The 23,928-nt window shown below is 37.0% G+C and overlaps 1 protein-coding gene across 2 annotated transcripts in view; it reads right to left on the reverse strand.

Annotated features, from left to right (window-relative positions):
* Nucleotides 1–17,334, reverse strand: part of Dcn (decorin) — a 39,920-nt gene extending 22,586 nt beyond the window's left edge. The window contains exons 1-2 of one of the 2 annotated variants that reach the window (XM_023716369.1): nt 17,029–17,334; nt 13,041–13,287 (exon numbers count right to left, since the gene is read on the reverse strand). In XM_023716369.1, the coding sequence (XP_023572137.1) occupies nt 13,041–13,254 (214 nt within the window). In that variant the 5' untranslated portion in view covers nt 13,255–13,287; nt 17,029–17,334. Of the gene's footprint in view, nt 1–13,040; nt 13,288–14,022; nt 14,163–17,028 lie in introns of those variants that run through there. The other variant, XM_012515186.2, reaches the window with a different exon arrangement.
* Nucleotides 17,335–23,928: the final 6,594 nt, after the last annotated feature.

The raw sequence follows: 23,928 nt of genomic DNA on the forward strand, positions 1-23,928 counted from the left end.
TTTCATTTGGAGTACGCTTACTGCTCACATCTCATTATTGCTTCTTGGATTCTGTGTGTGTGTGTGTGTGTGTGTGTGTGTGTGTGTGTGTGTTCAAGTCTTAGTATACAGGCCCACTTACATTGGTTAATTTAATTTAAACTATGTTTCCTTTTTTATTGTTATTGTCATCATTTTTCTTTATTTTTTATTAATTTTTTTACTTATTTTTTTCAAAATTTTGTTGATAAACAGATAGCAATGAGACAGTTTCAAATCAAATTGGAAGTACAGTTTCAACAAATAATATGCTGCATATATTCTTCTTAGTGGTTAATTGCTGTACAAGATGCAGACTTGAGATCCTATTTACAAACACCATTAGAACAAATCATTCTATTCATTAAGAGAATGCAACTATATATCTATCCTAACCACTTTGAATACACAGATACAAAATGGACATTCATCGGTATACCCCATTTTTTCTAAGTTCCGTTATTGAATATTATAGGTGTATAAACTCAGCAAAATATTCTAAAAGAGTCCAGTAGCCCATAATAGCATTGGGTCTTCTGTTTAACTGGCAATGTCAAAAATTATTGACTTAAACTATGTTTTCATCCTAGAATTTTGTAAGAACAGAAACTACTTAGAGAGAAAACCTGAAGGATACAATAAATGCTGGGAACAGGAAATGAGCCTATTTACAAGGAAGGAATTACTGAGTTTAGGACAGGAAAGGGAGTGGGGGAAGAGATATATCTATTTATGCAAGCAGGATGGTTTGGACAACTGTACTGTGGATTTATGCTGGTCTATGGAAAAGAGCAGATAGTGCTTAATTTGTTTGTCTCCTTTTTTCAATTCTTGGACCTTTTTCTCTTTTTAATTTCTTATATAGTTCTTTCTTTTTTCTTCCTTCTTCCAATTTCACATGCATATATCTGGTAATCTGAACAGTTAGTTGGAAGACAATACTATGCATTACAATGAATACTATGAAATTCATATTATTTTGTTAAGTGAAATTCTGTATCACTTTAATTTTTTTCTTTTTTAATGCTATTTTGTTCTTAAAAATTAAAATTTAAAAGAGAGAATTATATTTTTTTCTGAAGATTTATTATAAAAATAGCATCTTCAGTCTTGTGAACTTTGCAGATTGGGTCTTAGAGAAATATTTTAATGATATTTTTCATTTTTGGTACTGGGAATCTAACTCAGGACCTCACACTTGCCAGGCAGGCACTTGTGCCCCTGAGATATATCCCTAGCTTTATTTTAGTGATTAAAATGACAATCACAACTTTCTCTGACTTATAATAAATTCATGTCTCTGAGAGATTTCACATATTGATGCTTTACTATTACTAATTTAGATGACCAGAGATTACTTTAAAATGAAACGTGTTGTTTATTCAACTTTGTCACAATTCACTATAACAGACAGAGCACTGGGATAATTTCCTTTTTCTAAATGAAATGTAGCAAAAGCATAGTGACACAAACAAGCTCATCTACCTGAGAGTGCTAAAGCGTCTAAAGCGCAGCTCTCCTGTCCAGGTTTCCAATATGACTCTGCTTTCTGTTGAACCTTTCTGTACCTCCAACAAGTACTGTATCAAGAATCCATTGAAAGACTGAGAAAAAGCATCAGGCTGTTAATTAACACCTTAGAAGACTACAGGAAAAGTGTAATGGGCAAATTATCCCAGGTACGAGTTCTTAGAATGCCACACAGCAGAGCCCTTAAATTCCAGCTCGTCTATGGTTCCCAAATCTTACAAATGCCACAACAACATTTTTATCAGAATATATGTAATAATAAAAATATAAAGACAATATATTTAGTTTTAATATAAAGTGACACTTTTCTGACACCTTGCTTGTCTCTGCTTTCTTTCCTCCTTTTAATATGCTTTCTTTAGAGAATGATTATGACTGCAACTTGTTATTTTGCTAAGCTTGGTTTTGAGCTCTCCAAGAAGCTAACTTGTTCAACATTTGAAATATGTATTTTTTTCTAAAATCAAGAAATTTCAAAGTTAGCTTTCTTTCAAACAGCAACTAGCCTTTTTTTCTTCAAGATAATGAAGCAAAAATGTGAATAAATTAAATAGATAACCCACATTGCCTCGGGCTAAAGCATATCAAAACCAAGATGGCCTGAGTTCTCAAGTCAGAAGTACTTGGTGCCCAAATTATATGTGTACACATTTTAAAAAAATGTTCATCTACAATTATCTTTTAAACAGTGTGTGTTGAATGGCAGTCTTTTATCAGTAATTTCCTGGCTCCTTTGCATACAGATCTGTCTTTCTGAGTGATTAAAGATCCTGTCACCTTACTTGAGATCCTTTCTCCATGTACTGAAATATCTGTCCACGACCTTCTTTTATTGAAGGTTTTTTTTTTTTTTTTTTTTTTTTTTTTTTTTTTTTCCCCCTCAGACATGCAGTAGCGCACTGGTTCACCATCTTCATTTGTTCTGTGGATCTGGGGAAGATGGCCACAGACTATGCTCCTCACAGTTCTCCAACAGAAGCAAGATTTTGCCAAATGCTTCTGTTTGCTAATGGAATTATTAGTGAGGAGAAAACTTTGTGAACTGAGGCAGTCCTGTATTAGAGTGAAACCGACTGCTGTGATCATAATGTTTTCTAATTCTAAATTTTCAAATGAGTTCTACCATCAAAGATGTCATTCCCATTATAGATATCTAAAATCACCCTCACTGTTCTTCACCTTTGACATACTTTTGTGTGTTTTGTGTAGGGTGGTTGTCATTGTTTTGATGTAAGTATTGTGTACAGGGTCTCACTGTGCAGCTCTGGGACTTGTAGTGATCCTCCTGTTTTCGACCTCCCCAGCACTGAGATTATAAGCATGCATCACTATGCTCAGATTCGGTCACTGGCTCTGGGTGCCCAGAGGCAAGGCCAACATGGCATGCTATAACCAGGGATAGAACCCCATTTCCCATGTTTGTCTAAGCAGGCACTTAGTGGGGCCAGCACGGTAGGCCCAGCGATTGAACCCCCGGCCCCTTGGCCTGCTTGCAGGTGCATTAATTAGCTGAGCTATTTGGCTGGCCCTCTGTTACCTCCTCTTGATCCTTGATATCAGAAAGCAGTTGTTTAAGGTCTCTGCACCTTCGTTTTCTTATATCTTTCATGGAATTACTCTACCCCAAAATCATCATCTGCAATACTGCCAAGGTGGATCTGAATAGCCACCACCTCTGTGACTATCGGTAGGGGAAGAAAACGTACAGCTCAGATTATACTGGGCAGTACTACACTGTAACACTTTCCCCCTGTACATTACAATTCTAATGGTACTATCCTGGACCCTGAAAGTTAGTTTGCATATAGGACAAGCACAAATATTTCCTCTAAAGGTCTTAGACCTGGGTTGATTTTTTTTTAAACTCATTTCCTGGTATTGCAGTTAACATATTTCATGAAGTACAGAGCCTTCGTAGTATAAATCTACAGTGTTCTTCCTTTGGATAAGACATCTTCAGTACAATTGGCATATGATTTCCAACCACCCAATGGGCCTCCAAAATCTGTTTCCAATTGGCACAGCCCCATATAAAGGTGGCAAGTAATATAGACTGTGCAAACCTATAAAATAGCTTTTTGTTTATTCGTGTTTGGAGTGGTCCTTAGAGTGGATCTTGGATTACGGTTACCTCGACCATTAAATAGATATAATTGGATCTCACTAGCATCCCTCGCCCTGTATCTCATCATCAAAAAGACTGAGCCTGAAGTAAATTGAGGCCCATGAGATGGAGATGATTCTTGGTGATTGAAAAATGTTCACTTGAACTAAAAGTAATCATCAAAGAATATAAAACTAGGTGATATTGCATGGAAACAGTTATTCTACCATCAGTTTTTTAACTACTCAAATATATTTAGGAAATGTTCTTTTTAGCTATATATGTTTGTGTTAACTCTATATCTAATTTTAACCTAATGTTTCTATGGATAATTGGGAATTTTATGTTAACTGTGAAACAATATGGAAAAGACATACAAAGTTTTAAAATTAATGCAACCACTGCAGTAAAATGTGCTTGAAATACAATGTTCTATAGTATGAACCAAGGCGTTAGATGTGAAGTCATGCCATTTTTATTATCTTAAGCAGACTTAGCTATAAAATGATCTTATGATTTATATAATTTCTTAAGAAATGTGTATTTTAAAAGAAAAATAATAGCCTTCAGAGTGAGATGTAATATTGGTGGACATCCTTTATATAATGTATAATTCTATTCTCATGCCACTTATTAGAAATGCAAAATAACTTAAGTAAAGGTATGGATAATGGTATTATCCGAAGATGGAAAAAACTGCATTCCCTACTTTATCACCTTTCACTATAAAAGTTCATCTCAGCCCCCTCAAGAAGTGGGCTGGATTCCCATCTGTTCCCACATAATCCAGGGTGGACTTTTCTGATGCCTCTGTGCGCCAGTGTAATATAGTAGAACCCAAATTTCATGGCATAAAAAAGACAGACAGTACAGCTGCTGTCTGGTTCTTCAGGGATGCTCTCTCTGGGGACAGCAGAGTCATGGAAGAAATATGTCTCCACTGAGAACACATCTGGAAATGTCACCTGAGTCCCGGCTAGCTCTCCCTGGATGCTGAGCTCAACAAATGATTGCAGTTGCATGACACGCCAACGTGACAAAGCTCTTAGGAGTTTTTCCCAAGTTTCTGGCACTTCAGGTTCTAAACAAACAACAACAACAAAAAAAACTATATCTTTAAGCCATGATATTCTGTGTTAATATTTAATTAACATTAGTAATGGGAAGAGAATTATGTCCTAAATTATTTTTTTCAAGGAACAGCCTTCAATATAGTTATAAATTTTCCAGTAAAACACAATTTCAGAGGGTAGACAAAATTATTTGCTCTACCAAATCATGCAAATGTGCTTTGCCTTCTTTAAAATATGACTGTCAAAGAAAAAAATCTATCTACTTAACACATTCTAAGAAAAATCACTTCTCAATAAAGGCTAGAGAGGCATGCATTCCTCTCTCCCTTCTGGTTATCTCATTGATAAATAGTGTTGCTTTGCTTGTAAAAGTCAGAGCTCTGGTAAACATCATGTTGGACAAACATCAGGTTGCCCTAAGACATCTTGCCTTTTTTATCCTGCTGTATGGCAAGGAACTAACTCCAGGATTTATTCTTGTTGATATCCAACAATTTATTTTTACAGTTCTGTCTTTAGCTTATTAACTAAAACAATGGTGATGCACTTAGGTCATTTTTTGGCGAATCACTAAAAGGATATTTAGAATCCCTATCCTCAAACAAAATCTTCTTGCCCCAAAATCTTCTTGTCCCATACCAGGAAGGTGTGGCTTCCCTCTTTCCCTGTTAAAAATGTCATTTATCCTGTAATATCAGTGAGACATGGGCTAAAATATAAAATTTCCCAATTTCTTTCTGTTTTCTTTCCAAACAAATTCCAGGAAGGAGTACATTTCCTAGTTTTTGTCACCCTTAAGGGAAGGATCAGGAATACTGTAGCTGTATGGTTGCTAATTCCCAGCCAACTATGCTTCCCCCTTCCATGCTGGTGGCATCGAAAAGAAAGGTGTCCATGCATGGAAGCATGAATGTGCTCATTTATTCACTCATGAAATATTTATCCATTTTTAAATACCCACAATGCTTAAGGTAAGGACTGAGCTGAAGGTAAGCAAAGATAAATTCTTCCCTCACTAGCATTCTGGAAAAGTGGTAAAAACTAAAAATATAAAAAGGGAATCTGAGCTGTGGCTGCTGATTCATCCCTGTAATTCCAGCACTCTGGGAGGCTGAGGCAGGAGGATAGCAAGCTTGAACACAGGCCACTTAATGATGTAGCGAGACTGTTTCTCAAAAATAAATAAATAAAAAAACATTAAAAGCCACTGGATATATCACTCTGTATGGTCTCTGGATTCAATCCTCAGGATCAGTTACAAAATAAAACTAATTGAAAGTCCTCATATAACTATTCTCAAGTATGTTTAATCGATTATTACAGCATAATCAAGGCAAAAGTAGTTTACAGTGAAATTAAGAAGGAAGTAGAAATCCCAGAAACTTTCTCAAAGCTGTCTACAGACTACATCCAGGGTCAGTAGATCTTGGCTCATACATTGCAGTTGCCGAAGAATGGATTACCAACTGGCTCATGGTGTGTACGTTTATCTTCTTGAGGAAATACATAATCTTCCTGCTATTCTTTGGGGAAGAATAGTTAAAACGAAAAGTCTCAAGGCTTCCTCTTTTACTCAGGAATCACGATTCCAGCTAACCCAGGTCCATCCTGTTCCCTGGAGCCAGGAAGTTCTTGCAAAGAGGAGACGTCCCAGATGCAAGCTCACAAAGCACCCTGATCCCGCACAGCTGTCTGCCTCTCCCTCCCGGGGCCAAGAAAGAGCAGAGGGATGTGTTAACTCTTGGTCAGCTCAATGAGACAGGCCCTTCCTTTACCCTTCACTGACGGTCATTAATCACTTGAGCCAGCCGTCGAGCTCTCCTCATCGTTTGAGCACAGCTCTCGCGTTATCTGAAAACTGCCCAGATGCTTCTCGCGATAACCTGGGCAACACATGCGGCGTGCTCTGCGTCCGGCCTCCGACTTGCAGCATGTTTTGAACAAACCCATTTGATGTGTGGAACAAAGGACACCGTGTTTCCCTTTTGCTGTAGAGCTTGATCTATACTATGAACCTATGCAAGTTTCCCCAGAAAAGCGACAGGCGGAGGTCTAATATGCCACAAGAGGGAAACACTCCAGAGTTTCCATCAGTTCAAGCAGAGGGAATCAAAACAGAAGCTGACTGTATGCAATTTAAGGAGTTTTGCTTTTTGCTGAATTTTTAAACAAAACTATCCTTACAAAGGAGTAATTGTTTGCAATGCTTTTAAATGGCAAAATTAAATATGCTCCATCCTCTGGTACCATTTCTACAGGGTTAAGATGTGAATTTTGAATCACTTGTGATTATGAAATAACCAAATGGGTCATTATTCTCAACTCAGTCAAACCAATTTTGTTCAAGGGAACTCTGGAGAACACTGAATTGCTTAAAATTGTGCCATTTTTGGATTATTGTCTACTCATGTTTGGAGATTATGTGTATCTCTTTAGGAACGAGAAGAGGCCTGGGGCTATGTTGTGCTCATTTCAGTGGGCGACACACTTAAGAGAAATTCTAAATTCCAAATGAAAATGATGTGTTAGAAATAGCCTCAAAGGGTCTAGGGAGATAGCTCAGTAGAATAAGCCTTTGCCTTGCAAGCTCAAAGTCCTGAGTTCAATCCCTGCTACCATGAAAGAAAGAAAGAAAGAAAGAAAGAAAGAAAGAAAGAAAGAAAGAGCCTCAAATTACATGCTGAATTCATCTTAAATGGTAAACTGATTATAAAAGTTATTATAAGTAGGTGACATGCATTTTCTACTGCTACCTAGTAAAGCAACTGATAGTCCCATTTATCAAGTAAAGGAAAAAAAATTAAAATTCCAAAATTGTAGGTAGAAAATGGCAAAGTAGAAATTGAGTTTGGAGCTATTGCAAATAATAGCCCAATGAACGGAGCTGTGCAGAGGTCTCTTTGACGTATTGGTGTCATTTCCTTTGTATTGGCAGCCAGCAATTGGATTGCTGCATCCTGTAGTAATTCTAATGTTTTTGAGGTACCTCCGTAATGTTAGCCATAACAAGGGCCTAATTTCCATTCTTAGATTAACATCCAAGGAGTCTCATTTCTCTAAATCCTCCCCAACATCTGTCACATTTACTCTTGTTGATAATAGCCTTTCTTAGTATAGCGAGGTGATACATCCCCGTCGCCCTGATGTGCATGCCCGAGGTGGTGAGTGCCATGCAGCCTGTTGTCATGTGCCCACGGGCCATTTGCATATCTTCTTTTGCACACTGTCTACTTAGCTCCAGTACCCATTCTTTTAATCAGGCTGCTTGTTGGTTTCAGATATTTTACTGTTGAACATGTGGAATGCCTTCAATATTTGCATATCAATCCCTATCTGATTTGTGGTTCATGAGCAAGTTCACATAGTCTATGGGTTGTCTCTTCACTTTATTTTTTCCTCACTTGGGCAGAACTTTTTTCATGTGACTCAGTCCCACTTGTAGTGTCCAATGGCTGATGCATGTATAAAGGAAAACTGACCCATATAACATAATGGAATACTATGCAGCCATAAAAAAGAATGGGATTCTCTGTCATTTGCAAGAAAATGGTGGGAACTGGAGAGCATTATGTTGAGTGAAATAAACCATGCATAGAACAAAAAGTACCACATGAAGGGAAGGGAATGGTGGAGAGGTTGATCAATGAGCACTAAATTATAGTTAGATAGGACTTCTTAAGGTTCTGCAGTGTTATTACACAGTAGGTGAGTATATGTTACAATTCCATACTAAACATTTCCAAAACCTAAGAAAAAGGATTCTGAGTGCTGTTTTTACCATAACAAATGACTATCTGAGGAAATGATGTGTTTAACTTATACTCCCTTGAAACATCACATGGTACCTCATTAATACGTGTAATTGTTTATGGCAACTATTGCTTTTTGAGATAGACTCTCCCTATGTAGCTTAAGCTGGCCTTGAACTCACTATGTATCCCAGGTTGGCCTCAAGCTGAAGGCAATCTTCTTACTTTTGCCTCCCAATAATTGAAATTACAACTGTACACCACCACTCCAGTATATAATTTTTATATTTTTATGAGTCAGTTAAAACAAACTTAAAAGAGATAAATTATTCTTTATTCTTCAGTTTTCTTATTTTCAGGTAACATACTGATGCCTGGATTTGCACATATTTATGTTCTTTTATTGTTAGTTTTATAAGCATAAAGACAGAGAGTAGATAATTTTATGTCTGAATAGGATAGTTAAAGAAAAAAGAGATGATATGGATCTCAGGAAGTTCTGGTTCAAATTATTAGCTAAATTGCAACAAATTCTGTAAAACAACTTGGCTACTACATGGGGAATTCATTTTACTTCCATAGCTTCCCATGGTCTAGAAAAGTATATTAAAATACTTGCTGATGAATTCTATCCAGCGATTAAATGAACCAATGTATCTTCCAGACCACCTTCAAGTTTCCCATGAAATAATTAAACAATTTCTATTTCAAAGTATGTGCTTCCTAGCTTTGAAAGAACTGTTTAAAGTGTTGATGTGAAACTTTACCAGAAATCCTCTTCTTGGAAAGTATAATAGACAAACACTGTAATGTAGATGTTTGCTTGTATTAAACAGTGTTTAGATTACAAGAAGACAAAGGATTTTTGTTCTTTAACATCTGGGCTCCTTCCTCCTCACTAATAGCTCTGGCAAGAGGACATAACTTAGCATTTGAGTGTTGGCCTGCCTGGTTCTATCCTCAGCAGGACAAAACACCAAATTCTCTGCAAAGAATAATCTTTAAAACAACATTACAATATTAACCTTCTCTCTGGGGTGATTACATTTTGCATCCCACAATGCATTGCACTTTTCTTTATTGCAGCAGTTTCAGCTGGGTGTCCAAGCAGCACAACATAAGCAACCTTAGTTTTACTATCAATGAGATTGCTCACCCCTTACCCCCTGCTTTCCTTCTACTTTTCTTTCCTCTTGTGTGCCACTTAATTGTTATATAACTAAGAGCTCTATTGCACTTCTGGGCCAGGGACCTTCTCATGGAATGGGCTTCCTGAACTTGACAATCACTGTTCTTTAAGTGAAGGTACCCAGCATTTAAAGAGCTGTATGCATTCAGAATACCAGAATGACATGCATTCCAAGCATGACCCGAGTATTACACATTGCTATCTTCAGGGCAGTTGCTTAGATTTCACAGGTATCACCATATATAGTTAGTCAAGGTGAGAATACTACCAATTAACTGCTAGTTTCAAAAATATGCATATCTGTATATACAAATTAGTTAGGATAGATATACATCTACTTTCTCTTAGCTCAATGAGAAGAAAGATTTGTACTAATAGTGTTTAGACAAGATTATCATGTCTGCATCTTGTACTATGAATAACTATGATGAAGACAACAATATGCAATGTATTAATTTTTATAACTGTCCTACTAACCTGTTTTGAAACTGTCTCATTGCTATTTCTTTCTCAATAAAATAAATTTAGGGGGCCTGCCCCTTAGCTCAGTTCTTTAAGTGGCTGCTTCAACAAAGCAGTCAGACTCAGGTTGCTGTGGTTTGATCCCTACAACTCAAGCCAGCCAAACCTGCCCTGAATGTATTTGGAGCAAAAAAAAAAAAAAAAATGCTTCAATAAAATTGATTTTAAAAAATGAAGAGCTGCCCATGATCTTATTGTGACCAAAAGTTAGATATAAGTGTGAATAAAACTAGTTTGTTTCTTTAAAGATAAAAGCATTTCTCATCTTTCTAAGGAATAGATTTTCTGCCTTAAAATATATCATTAAAAATTGTGTAGCCTATTTAAATATTCATGTCTGAATTCCTCAAATCACCTTGCTTGAGTCAGCATTACTTATTAGAACTTATCATGGTAAAATGTGGTCTCAAGAAACTTCCTTAGCTTCTTCCTTAGCACACAGTGGTCAGTAAATCTATGTGCTACAGAGAAATTACACATATTTGATCACATGGAAAAAATATCACACAGAAAAACTAACTTTGGCAGCTATAAACAAAATAAATGCTTAACAACAACAATGAGATACACAGGTCAGTGAACTTGGTGTGTCCAGTGACCACAGTTTTCTGTTTACTTTTAAACAATAGGCCAGTGCACTTTACACAACAAACAATCGGCAAACTGGCCAATTGTTTTCATCATAGTCAAGCTTTATGAGCTACTCGTAATAGAAACAAAGTAAAACTATATTCACAGTAAAATAAAACATCTGCCAAGTGACAAATTCCTCCTCAAAAGTAATAACCTTTCATTTTTTAAAATATATTCTTAGTACAGTCTACATAGTCTCACTACACAGCTTGGACTCACAGTGATCCTCCTGTGTTCAGCCTCCCAAGGGGCGTGCCACCACGCCCAGTCTCAGTCTTGGTCTCAGCCCACCCCGGGGCTGGCATGGCATACCGGAAGTCGAACCCTGGGCACTGCAACTGCCTAAGCAGGTGCTTTAGTTCACTGAGCTATCTGGCTGGCCCCCTTCATTTTTTTGATATTACATGTACTAAGAGTAATGACATACCCTTTCAACCCTGTTCTCATGAGTAAAGTGAAATTTAACTTGTATCATGTTTCTTGGGATGTTGACCATTGCACTGTGGTCTCATCAAAAAAGATGTTCATAGTTTATCCATCAAGTGCTGCCTCTTCAGATTTTTTTTTATCTACATTATCTTATCGACCAAGTCAGCAATACACATACTTTCTAGATACTTCTAAAAGTTTCAGGAGAAGTTTACAGCAGTCCAATCCCTACCATATCAAGTATACAATTAGAAAAGGAATAGTTACCACCAGTAGAGTATGAAATTTACAAGAGCAGGCAATCTATTGATTTTCTTCAATCTATTGACTCTCTTCCTTCGAGTGTTCAGAAATGTACTGTGTTGGGCTCTCAGTCTATGGAATAAATCAATGAGTGAATGAATGAATGAATGAATGAATGAATGAATGAATGAATCCTGTGTAATTATTCTTCAGTCTTTGAAAGGTTCTTAATATCCTTTCTTTTAGGATTTTCAATGGCTAAGCAGCATATGTCATCATTGAAGAAATTGTTTTCAGTTGTTACTATCAAGCATGTTTTATCTTTGTCTAACTTCCTCTCTGCAGTTTATTCCAACTAGAAAATTTAGCTGCAAATGTTTTCTACAAAATATTGTTAGCAAAGACGTCCTGGGTAATAGAGTTCTAAAGGAAATGCCTTAGTATTTTCTTTATGAAGGAATTTCTTCCAGGAGCATACATACAAGATAGAATCATCAGATGAGGATTTCTTTGCATTCTCTCTCTCTCTCTCTCTCTCTCTCTCTCTCTCTCTCTCTCTCTCTCTCTTTCTCTCTCTCTCTCTCTCTGTCTTTCTTTTTCAGCAAGAAAATATGCCAAGAAAGGAAGAATGTGAATCAGCTGCCCTGTAAACTGAGTTCATTGCCCTCTGGCCTAGCCACTGGGTCTGCAACCCTTCTGGAGATTTATCTCTTAAGAATGTTGCTCTCAGAATTTACAGGCCAAATTTTTTTCTCAAAGAAGATAAATCAGACTGTCTTTAGTGTATTAGGCTAAAGATATATGATCCAAGATTATATGGAATATTTATATTAGACTTTGGTTATGAATATTTCCTTTGGAACTTTTTAAAGAATATAAACAGCACTATTATAAAATGTCAAAGGTAATAATAACACAAGTATGCAGAGAGTGAGGGTATATCTTGGTAATAGAAAGATAAGTTTTGTTTTGCATGTGTGTGTGTGTGTGTGTGTGTGAGAGAGAGAGAGAGAGAGAGAGAGAGAGAGAGAGTTTTATCTTATTTCTGATAACTCTTTATGCTTTATAATTCAGTAATATTCAAACTTTTTTATCTGGAGTAAAGAGAAGAAAGGTTGTCTAGATTTTCTTAATAGTTAAGATGTCATGAAAACAAAGCCTACAATTAAAATAAATCATTACTTTGGAATTACAGAACACATGATATTGAAATTTTCTTTTTGTCTGTTGTTGTTGCTCTTGTTGGCTTTTGCTTTGTTTTGTTTGCAAAAGGAAGCATCACAAAGCTCAGAAAGATTTTTGAAAAAATGATTTACCCAAGACAGTAAACTGATGGCATCTTGACTTTAAAAGGGAAAGAAACAAACACGTCCTGAAGTACCAGCAACTTCTCTTTCTACCTCCTGCTCCCTCTGTTCCTCATTAGGTGGCACTGTCCCTCGACTCTGAACTTGCAGAGATTAAAACTGAGAAATACTAAACTGTCAGAGAGGCCAGCCTGATGAATAAGACAACCCGGGCAGGCAAGCAGAGCCTTGCACCCCACTTACCCAAATCAGAACACTGAACGACTCGAAGGTGGCACTGACAGCGGAAGGGGCACACAGGGCCTGAGGGCAGCTCGGGAAACTCAGGAGGAGCACGCTCTTCCGGGCCAATCCCAGAGGCCTCGTCTTCTAGCATAAAGTCAAACAAGCCTCTCTGTTGAAATGGTCCAGCCCAGGAAGCTTGTGCAAGCAGGAGGAAGATGAAAGTCACCTTCATGATTTAGCTCATATATTTTCACAACCTGGGAACCTGGGAAACAAATGAAAAGCTCAGGAAGCATAGTGATGCTTACACTCGCGGTCATTTCTTACATCTCACCCCCTACTAAGCAAGCACAGAGCAAAGTAGAAAAGTAATATGCATTCCGATGAAGCAGGAAGCTGAACAATGAGAGGTGACAGCTATTCACTTAGGAAGAGAAATTTAAATATTACTGAAATCTGTTCGAATTTGGGTGGGTCTAAATGAAGTTGCTGTAATTTATATTCACATTATATGCACATTGTTTCCTTGACAAGAAATCATTTTGAACTTTGTTATGCACATTCAATGTAAGCCTTACTGCAGTCCAAGATCCATCTACACACGCAATCTCCAATTCCTCCTTCAAAAGCATCTCTATAAGCAGAGCTCCCTTCTCCACGGGAGTCCTTTCCTTGGGCTACGCCTTCCCATCATTCCCTGAATGTGCCAACAAAACTTTCTCAGTTCTCTCTCGAGGGCTTCCTGTCTCGCAACTCGTCTTCCACTGCCTGAGTGACCTTCTCGAAGGTTAAATTTCATCCTGTTAATTTCTATTGAAAACATTTATCTGATTTCCCAGGCTTTACCAATCATGTCCTCAATCGCCATGCTACGTGGAAGGCCACTCATAGTTTGATGCCAACTAACATTTCTAGCCACATTTCCCTCCACGATTCATCTGCCCCCAGATCCCACCTCAACCCTGGTACTAAAAGCCACTCAACCTTTTAGATCTCCTACCTTGAAAGAGAACTGGAAGATCAAATGAGATAATAGATTTTGAGTCTGCTTCCCTGACTCATCCAGCCTGGAAGCTGCCTCCTTCCTCTTCTGTGCTCCCAAGCACGTTGCTTTGAACTCTTTTAAGGAACTTATCGCATTGTCTTGTGATTTGTTTTGCATGCTTGGTCTGTCCCCCGACCCCCTCGGTAGACCATGTACTCCCGCGGGCGTGTCCTATTAGTCCTTGTTCTGTACCCAGGCCTTGCACAATATTTTGCACACAAATTACTCAGCTGACCAACAGCTTATTCACAGTGAGACTTAGTCCATATGTTTCAAGCTGCCAATCAGTTCCATTATTTTAAATATAATATATCTTCTATTTTGATTTTAAATTCCTACTATAAGAAGGTTGTCACATGGAAAATCTCAATTTGCTATGAGCAAATTTCACAGTTAAAAGTAATTCTATTAGGTAGTATCCCAAAATTGGTTATCCTCTGGGAGTCAATAAATTCATATGGAAAATTCTAGTTAATATTTACAATGTATAAGTTACCATCTTTACTACTAGGGATTATATGTAAAACACAAATACACCAAAAAGAAGTACAATTTCGAGAAATGTCTTCATTCAACAAGCACTATGCTGTGCTTGTTCACTGATGTGCACTAAATAACTCTGAATAATAAAGTCGGCTGATGCAAAGTATGGTAGCTGATATCTAGAGAACAGGAAGTCCATTTTTGAGAAAAAATGTCCTAAAACCCCACTGAGAGTCTCTTCAATGTTCCCCAAGCAACTGCATCATCTCTACATTGAACTGAACAATTATGAAAACGTGTATTCAGGCTGCACTTCATAAATAGAATTAAATAATTATTTTCGGTCATCGTATCAACTAGGAGCAAAGCCAAAAGAGCAAAACAGAAAAGAAATCCTTTCATGGATCAACTAAGAGTGTCTCCTAAGAATGTTTGCCACTAAAGAAAAATCAAATGTTTTCAATTATTTACACTTTTGTTCTTAGTTTATATTTGGTAGCAAAGTACGTTTTAAGCAGTACACAGAATAAAGACTAGTAGCCCTGCATTTAAAGCACAGCCCTAAAAACTCTTCTTCATGTGGTTACACTCAGTCCAGTACTGCTGTCTCTAGCAGCCCTTCTGCATACATACATTTTCCATAAGAGAAGGTTATTGCTTTGGCAGGGCATACGCCTGCACTGATCTGAAGGAGGGTTTTCTATCTGTTTCATATTAAAATGCAGTGTTTACAGTTTACCACAAGCTTGCGAGCCTTGCACAGTTAATGCCTCACAGTTTTAGAGGAGAAATGAAGCAAAGGTATTACAGATTTAGTAAATAGCAACCAAAGTTAATGCAGATGCTGCTTTATGATTCTTTCTGCAGGGTAGAAAATGCCTTGGGTGTTTCACTAACGACCCAAACCAGAATGTGTGCAGAGGAGCAGCATCGTTATTTTCACTTGTTTACCTTTGGTAAACCGGGGAATGTCTCTGCACAATGTTTTCGAAAGCAGCTGAATTCAGTTAGACAGCTCGCAATTTTAATTACTTGTTTGTATATTACTTCCATTTGCTAGTATCTCTGTGTGTTTGTATGTGCATTCATTGCCACTCTGAAGGTCCTAAAGAAGAGTGTCTTTTCTGCAAATTCTCCCATAAAATCACTTTTTATATATTAGTGTTCTGCTGCTTGGAACCCCAGCATCTTAAAGCAATCCGAGTGAGCTGCTGTGGTTTATGATTTCTTCAATCAACTCCTTCCCTCCTTAGAAAATCACAAAAGAGATAAAGAACAAACAACAATTCCTCCTACAAAAGAAGGCATCTGCCCCTGTGGTGATACACCTTTTGTACTTCATCAAAATTGTTTTAAGTAGTCTCTAAATGTATGTAATGTTAGATTCTAGGAATGCTGGCTGCTGTGCTCTGTCAGTGTTTTATCAAAAGCAACATTCACCAGCTCCCTCCCCAAATTGTTTCTGCCCATTTACTTAACGATATCATTTGGATCAACAGTTGTGTAGGATCATTTATACTTTCCCTAGGACTTTCAAAGCTAAATTTAACCCTCAAGAGACAAGTAAAACTGTAAATGCACAGTCAGATCAAGATTCTCCAGCATTAGGAGAAGTCAAAACTCCAATAATGATATAAATAATAAAAGCAGCATTTATCCGTAAGAAAGGGTTACTAGGAAAAGCATTTGGCTGCTTTTCCTTGTAAAAGAAGTGAGAGGAAGCAAAAGCTACAGGCATTTACTTCTCGGGCAGCACACTTGGGCAGCCGTCATCCGGCTACCCTCTTTTAAAGGTAGAACAAAAGTCAACCCACAATCTCATTTTAATATGATTTTATAATAACATTTATAGATCTCTTCTAACAAAATTTCACCAAAAAAATGATAGGAAAACTTCTTTACATTCAAGCAATCATGCAACTGTTGAAATATCTTATATCCTTAATCTAATGTATATTTTTAAAGTTTACTTTTACCTCTCTGCTAATGCTTTTTCACTGCTGGGGTGATAGAAATATACATTATTTCTGATCCCCAAAGTTCACTGCTTTGAAGGTTTAAAAGTTTATAAAGTATACAAGAATTCAGGAGGGAAATAAATTCTTAAACATATAATCTAACTATGAAGAGTATATTAGTTTAGAATACTTTTCTGTTAACACTTCATAAAGAGCTAAACATTTCATTAGTACAAATACAAAAGCATCAGTAGAGAGAGCCATGGTGTCAGTTTACAAGGGTTTCTTTTTAATAAGAATCTTGCAAGAACAGAAGAGAAAAAGCCAAAGTATTCAGTTTACCAAATCTTTTACTTCTGTTTTCAAGCAGCATTTGCCTAAAATGCTGCATAAAGATTATTAAAAGTTTAGCAGGATTTTGTCCTTTTCTTTTTCTCACCAAGTATTTCCTTTTGCTCTCCACTTGAACGCAGTTTTATTAGTCTGCAGTACAATTCAGGACAATTATTGAAAAGCATACCTTTTAATCCGGGTATTTGCCACAGGAGCCCTCAAAGCTGAGATGTAATTACTCTAAATATTCAGCCCAAGCAAGAGAGTTTGCAGGTGTGGAAAAAAGGAGGGGGTCGATTCTGCTCTGTTACTGTCACTAGGTTGAAAGCCTCCTGCTTCTACTCCATAGCACAGTTAAAAAATAAGGTTTCTCTCAATGAACACAATCCGGCTGACACCCACATTAGATCATATGGTAATGATATGTCTCTTGTATTGCAGCCAGGAACTTTATCGGCCTTTTTTCTTCCACATTCGTCTTATTCCTTTTGCATCTGTTTAAGTTTCTACGCTGCTTTTGTAGTTTAGCGCAGCAACTTGACTGGAAATTTGTTTTATTGTTGATTCTTTCCCTGAAATATTTTAACGAGGTTGCTTCCCCTCCCCCAACCCCATTCCTCTAACCACGCTCTTTTATTATGATAAACTTATTCTACTTCTGAAATGACGCTGTTCTTCTCTCGGGATGTGTAAGTCTGCAAAGTGGAATGAATTAAACCTTGTTGTTTCAAATGTGCTCTGCAAAAAGTAAATAAGCAGCCTTATGTGAAACTCCTCTTGCAGATTCTTCCTTGTCTCCAAATGTTTTTCCAAGTTCAAGTACTATGCGATGGAGTTTTCTATGAATTTCGAATGCATTTCTCCAGTTTCCTGGAAGGGAGCCAGTGTTTTATATGAAAAGTATGTTATTTGTTATTTTCATTTCTTGGAGCTTAAAATCTCCCATGTCACCAGTTGTTGATGCTGTGTGTGTGTGTGTGTGTGTGTGTGTGTGTGTGTGTGTGTTATAAAACACATAAATAGTAGAAGCTGGTAAAAGCAATTTAGGACACATATGAAAAATTGTGGTTTCTCACAGATTATAATCTTATATAACCTAGAACTGTGAGAAAGGAATAGATTTTATGACTCTCCAAATTTCAGTAAGTGGGAAAAAGAAAGTGCAAATGCAAGGAAAGATATTTATTTAGCCACTGGCAAGAATTTTTGAGTTTTTCTAACTCCCTCACTGGGTACTTTTAGTTTTTTTCTGTGCTAAGTGTCTATGTTTTGACTTGTATCTTTAGGCGCTGGCCCCTAGGCTGTTACCAGGTGGAAACTTGCAATCAGCATCTTTGAAATGTGATCTGACACCCCCTCCTGTCCTCCTCTCCCTTTCCCTGCTCTAGTCATCTCCGTGTGTACTTCTACAGTAAATAGCTTTTGCCTTGATGAACCTTGAAGTAATTAAATTCTTAGGTGTGACCTAAGGAGGGAAAGGCTTGTTTCCCAAGTGCAGCTTCCCAAGTTCTACCACTTTAGCCCATGTCCCCTCCCCTGGATATTTCACACTCCAGCCTCAGTTATACTCATAGTTTAGGGGGAAAAGAACAGCACCCATTTTCCTGGACATGCACGAGGAGGCCATGATCCTCTCACCCAGATTTAATTAGTTTCCTGAGCTCTCCTCACGTGGTATTTTTTTCATTCCCTGAAATTGCTTCTTCCTCAGATTAGACTTATTTATGTGCATGTCTTATTCCAAGGTAGAAAAATCATGCTCATATGTCTAGATTTCCTGTACTCAACTTAATCATCATATATCCTAAATTATCAAGCAATGCTGAATTGCTGAGGACAATCCAATACTGGCTATGAACAAGAGAATGTGTATTGTCATACTCAATCTTTAACCTTCTCATCAAAAACCCTAACCCACTAAAGTATATGATGATGAATTATAGTAGTATATGATAACTCGTTACAAAATTCACAAAGAGAAAAGAGATTTAAAGGGGTAGTAAAGGAAAAGTAGAAGAAAGACAGGATGAGGAGAAAGAAAAAAGATGCTTTACCTTCTCAAATAGATAATTTCACTCTTATAAAAGCACTTTCGTTAATGTTTGATTCTTTACTTCTTCCTATGATGGTGAGGTCTATGAATTTAGGAAACTTGCTGAACTTTTGTGAACCTCAGTTTTCATATCTTTAAAATGGATATGCATTAGTTAATTCATTTGTGTTGGAATGAAGATGAAAGAAGGTAAACACTTGAAGCATTTATTTCAAAGCATTGCCCTTAAAATGTACAGTGTTAAAAGTAAGCTATATTAATTTCTAATGTATTTCATAATAAACCTTGAGTTTGACAAGGAAAATAATATTTGCTGTTTGTGTAATGTAGATAAGAAAATTGAAACTCAGTGAACTGAAGTTCAGAAAACTGATAAGAAACAAAGCCAAAGCTAATGCCCAGGTTTTCTCACATTTAATGTAGTTTGCATTACTGTATGGAATCTTGAGAAAGACCAAACTCTTAATACATGCACAATTATCAAAATTCTTGGGTACTTTCTCTTTGCACACTATGTTCAAAACTGTGACCAAGTATTGCACTTGCATTTGTATTTATCCAGGAAAAATGGGTATGTCTATTGGTTACCATGATGTTAGTGTTTTAGCTTAAAACGCTCATCTCCAGGATCCAAAGCATTCAAGTACGTATCAGCTTATTTAAAATTTGTATCTTGAACCAGATATTGAGTTGTATTATATTGACACATAGAAGACCTAAGTCACAGCAAAATCTTACGTAGGTACGTCACAAAGAGATGGTGATTCTGACACCAAACTCCAGGGGTCTTACCATTTACCAGAAGCAGAACAACTTTGAGGATAGAAGCTGTGCTACTTTTGAGAAGGCTAGAACTCATCCTGGCTTAGGAATCTTTGGGGGTTTGGTTCCTTGAAACTTGGGCTGCCACACAGTTATGTGAAGCATTCCAGTTTGGAGCATGTGCAGCATCTGCTGCTAAAACCACTGAAGTGGTGTGTTCTGTGGAAAATCCCCTAACTAACAGGGCAGCTGGAGTCTGCATGTTGTCAAAGTTCATTTCCAGGCCAGTCACTGATTCTGATAGCCTTCACACACAAGCAACTTAAACATTGTACCTGCGCATTAAGGGTGTGAAGAACGCCAGATCTCAGAGGCCTCCAGATACCCTTTGATTTTCTAAGAGGGCTGGGAACAAGTGATTATCTTCACAGACCTGATGTGACTTGTTTATTCATAGACTGAGTCTTCAGAGTTAAGTCAGGGGTCGCAGTGGGTTATCTGGCTGCATCTGTACCACCCTAGGTGGATTTCTTCCTCAGCCAAGAAAGAAGGCTAATGTAGAACTTGGGAAAGTTTGAATACTAGATGGCTGGAAGCCAAATTTAGTGTAAGAAAGTGTTACCTCGGCCCTTTTCCCCCTTCCCTACACACAGCCCCATCATTACTGTGTTCATCATTTTTTACCTCCCCCATTCCACAGTTTTTGAGAAATAAAATATGGATAGCCATAAGGTTATCTGCTTTATAGATCTGTGCAAATGTTTTAAAAAGTTAGTACTTAAAGCATTTTAGAGCTGTTCTTGACACATCCCAGGCAACACATAAACTACTATTGCTTTTGTGTGTTGTGCTATTAGTTCTCTTGTCTAAGACATGCCAGTCTTAAAACCAGACCATATCCCTTGCATAGATCAATCATTTTTCTGTGTTAGAACTGAAGAAATCATCAAAGCTACAGCATAGTTGGCAGAGCAAGAATTTTGAATGTGAATAAACTAGGGCATCAGTATTTATTTTTCATTGTTAAACAATAGGTTGGATTCCCTTTATGGCTAATATTTTATTGAATACCAAGTCCTGCTGAAATCTATTTGTGAAATTTACAATGATCCAGGAACTTATTATTCTCTACTCTAAGCAGTGGCATAAAGGTGGAAACAAAGATGGGGACAGCGTTAGTAATGAATTAGTATAGGGAAAAATGAATAGAAATATGAACCTCTTTTTCTCAGGAAGTAATAATTACATTTCAGAATTCCATAACGTTTTCATGAATGCTCAAAACTATCCTTTATATCACTGGCAATAGAGAGATTTATTTATATAATATGATTATCAGCTTGTACTTTTATAATAGGTGAAAATTTATTGAATATCTAGCCAACTATGCATGCCACATACATCTCGGTAATATACAAGAACATTTCCTGCTGCCTATCAATCACTCAGAAGATGCCACTCTAGGAAAAAGTATCAATATTAACCCTGATGGAAGGAAGGAAGAAGCATAGAGTACATTGCAAAGGGGCAGGCTTCCGAGCAATTATACCACATAAGTAGAGAATAAATTACATACTCATAGCGTAACATTTAGTATTACTGCACTAGACAACTTACAGTGCACAATTCCTAGCCAAAGAATGATGTAATTAACAATAACTGTCTTAGTGAGGCAGAAGAGGGATGAGGGAGAGATCACTTTACAGAGACTGGTTAAGTAAGTGTTTATGGGGAACAATGTACAATTTGGACTGAATCCTGAGGGATAAAAGGAATGTGTATGGAATGAAAGGGGAGAGATGGCTTTCTGGCTGGCAAGGCCTGCACTAACAAAACCTTGGGGATGGAAAAACAAATGAACATGGCTTAAATGAAGGCTTTCTTTCCAAGAGGTGTGTGATCTTTTCTCATCCTTGAATATTTAGCAACTGACATGGTATTTAACATGTGGAAGTCATACAAAAAATGTATGTTCAATATATACAGAAATAACTAAAAAGAGATAAGCAAACATGGGTAAAATCTAACTGTGGAAGGACTTGAAAATCTTGGGCATGCACCTATTTGTTCAGCCAGTATTCAGGTGACTAATGTGTGCCAGGTACTTGGATGTTATGAAGGGGACTCAAATAAGGTAATCACATGATTAAAGTTACAATCTATCAAAAAAAAAATCTAGCTGGTGTATTCACTTTGTGGTAAGACTGTTGTCAAGCAAACTATGACTATTGCTTTATTCTCAGTGTACTAAAAGCAGTCTCCTTTAGACATATGTGACAAAACATGCTTTAAAAATGTATCCAATATACAGAAGAAAATGTACTATGTACTAATGTCTGAGTAACCAAATGATGGGCAGATCTTGGGAGAGCGACAGGACCAGTTCTTGGGACACTGAAATGTAAAGATAAAAGCTTGGAGAACCTATTTCATGCCACTCTCTGTGATATGCTTTGTAAATGCATTATCTCAAGTAAAGTTCAGAATACACCTACTAGTGAAGTGTAAGCAGAATCCACAATCAATTTATTTCAAAGCACAGACCTTCCAAGTGCAGAAACCATGTTGTCTAGGTAACACCACTTTCTGTAAGGCTCCAGCCAATTGATTCTGTCCTGTAACTGATGGCCAGAAATAGGTGGACTACTTTGCTTTCATATGTATCTCCAAGGAGAACAGTATTTGGAAAAGAACAATAGACACAAAGGACTAAGCTGGCTAAAGCTTGTAGAGTATGCAAAACTCATGCTATTAACCATTATATATGAATTTAACTTTTAGGATACTAAAATGAAAATAAGTTTTCATGGCATTCCCAGTGTAAGTTATGGGGAAATCATGCAATCTGAAGAATAGAATAAAGGAAGGAGTGACATGAATTCTTCACTGGACTCACTGAATTCTCATATGTGAGAAGACCTTACCTAAATGAAGGCTTCTGTTGAGTGTTGGTAGAATTATTGACATGTCACAGATGAGAATAATTTTTGATCTGCAAGTATAGGAATGAATGGAAACTACCAAAAGATTAAAAATTTAAAAAAAACTAAAAGCCAGACATTTCTTGGGTAATCTACCCCTTCCTCTCTGAAGTGTAGCAGATTTACCACAACATGCCCTGCTTGAATTAGAAAAGCAAAGAAGACCCTGTGGTTGTCATTTCCTTCAACAAAATTTTTCTCTCCATGAGTTTTTCAGGAAAGGCTAATATCATACTTGAGCTGGCAGATTCTGAGGTCAGATTGCTTAGTTTTGTTTCTCAGTTTTTCCATTGATTATCTTTGGGACTATAATAAAAGCTACTTCTCATGAATAAGAAATGAGTCACTGTATTAAAAAAATGTGGAGAACAGAATCTATCATAAAGGACAGGTTCAGCTGCATTAGACCAAGAAATCAAAATTTCAAAATGGATCAATGACTTGAAAAGATTGTATTTTACTTTAACTAACATTTTAGCTTGAAAGTTGCATCTTGTTTGATTTGGAAAATTCAGATGCAGGCCTTGTCTGTGTGCTGTATATTTACTGTAGGGCAGCTATTTGGTCTGTAAATATTCTCCTTTCTATTTGGCCTGTATCCTAGGAAAAGTAGATGCTTCACCTCAGAGCAAAGCCTCCTACTTTCAGAGGTAAATGAATGAGAAGCTTTATTCTAATGTTGGTGCTGTAAAATAATAACTTACTTTAAGAATTTTTTGAGATAGTCACATCCTCTGGAGAACTACATGATTTGTTTAAATTGTCCCTTCAATGGCAATAATCGACCCACTTCAATCTGCCTTGTTGAAGTTATTTCTTTGGTAAATCATGAGATGAAAATTGCTGATATAGATATATAAGGGGTAATCATATACTCTGGCAAATTTAAAAATTAAAAAAAGTACTTATTGCAGTGAAAGAAGCATTCACATTACCAAAAGTGAGATAATGGTGTTCAAAACAAAGAAGTATATTTTGAGGGAGATTAAGGGCAACGTGCTTTTTACTGTAACAATCTGAAAATGTAAAAATACTTCATCATATTTGGTGATCGCATTTCATGTATTAACATGACAACAAAGAAAAATATGCTCTCCATTTCAATCATACAAATGCTTTTACTCTTTGAAAACAATCCTATCTCTTCAAGAAATCCACTTCAAATAACTGAGAAAATATTACCCCTTGGGATTAATTTATGTGTCCATTTTTAATAGAATGGGGCCTAAACTGATCTTTCATGAAGGCATTAATGGCTGACATGCAAGCTAACTTCATAATTCTGAGCCTG

The sequence above is a fragment of the Octodon degus genome, unplaced genomic scaffold (genome assembly GCF_000260255.1).
Source record: "Octodon degus isolate 3935 unplaced genomic scaffold, OctDeg1.0 scaffold00004, whole genome shotgun sequence".
In the NCBI taxonomy this organism is placed as follows: Eukaryota; Metazoa; Chordata; class Mammalia; order Rodentia; family Octodontidae; genus Octodon; species Octodon degus.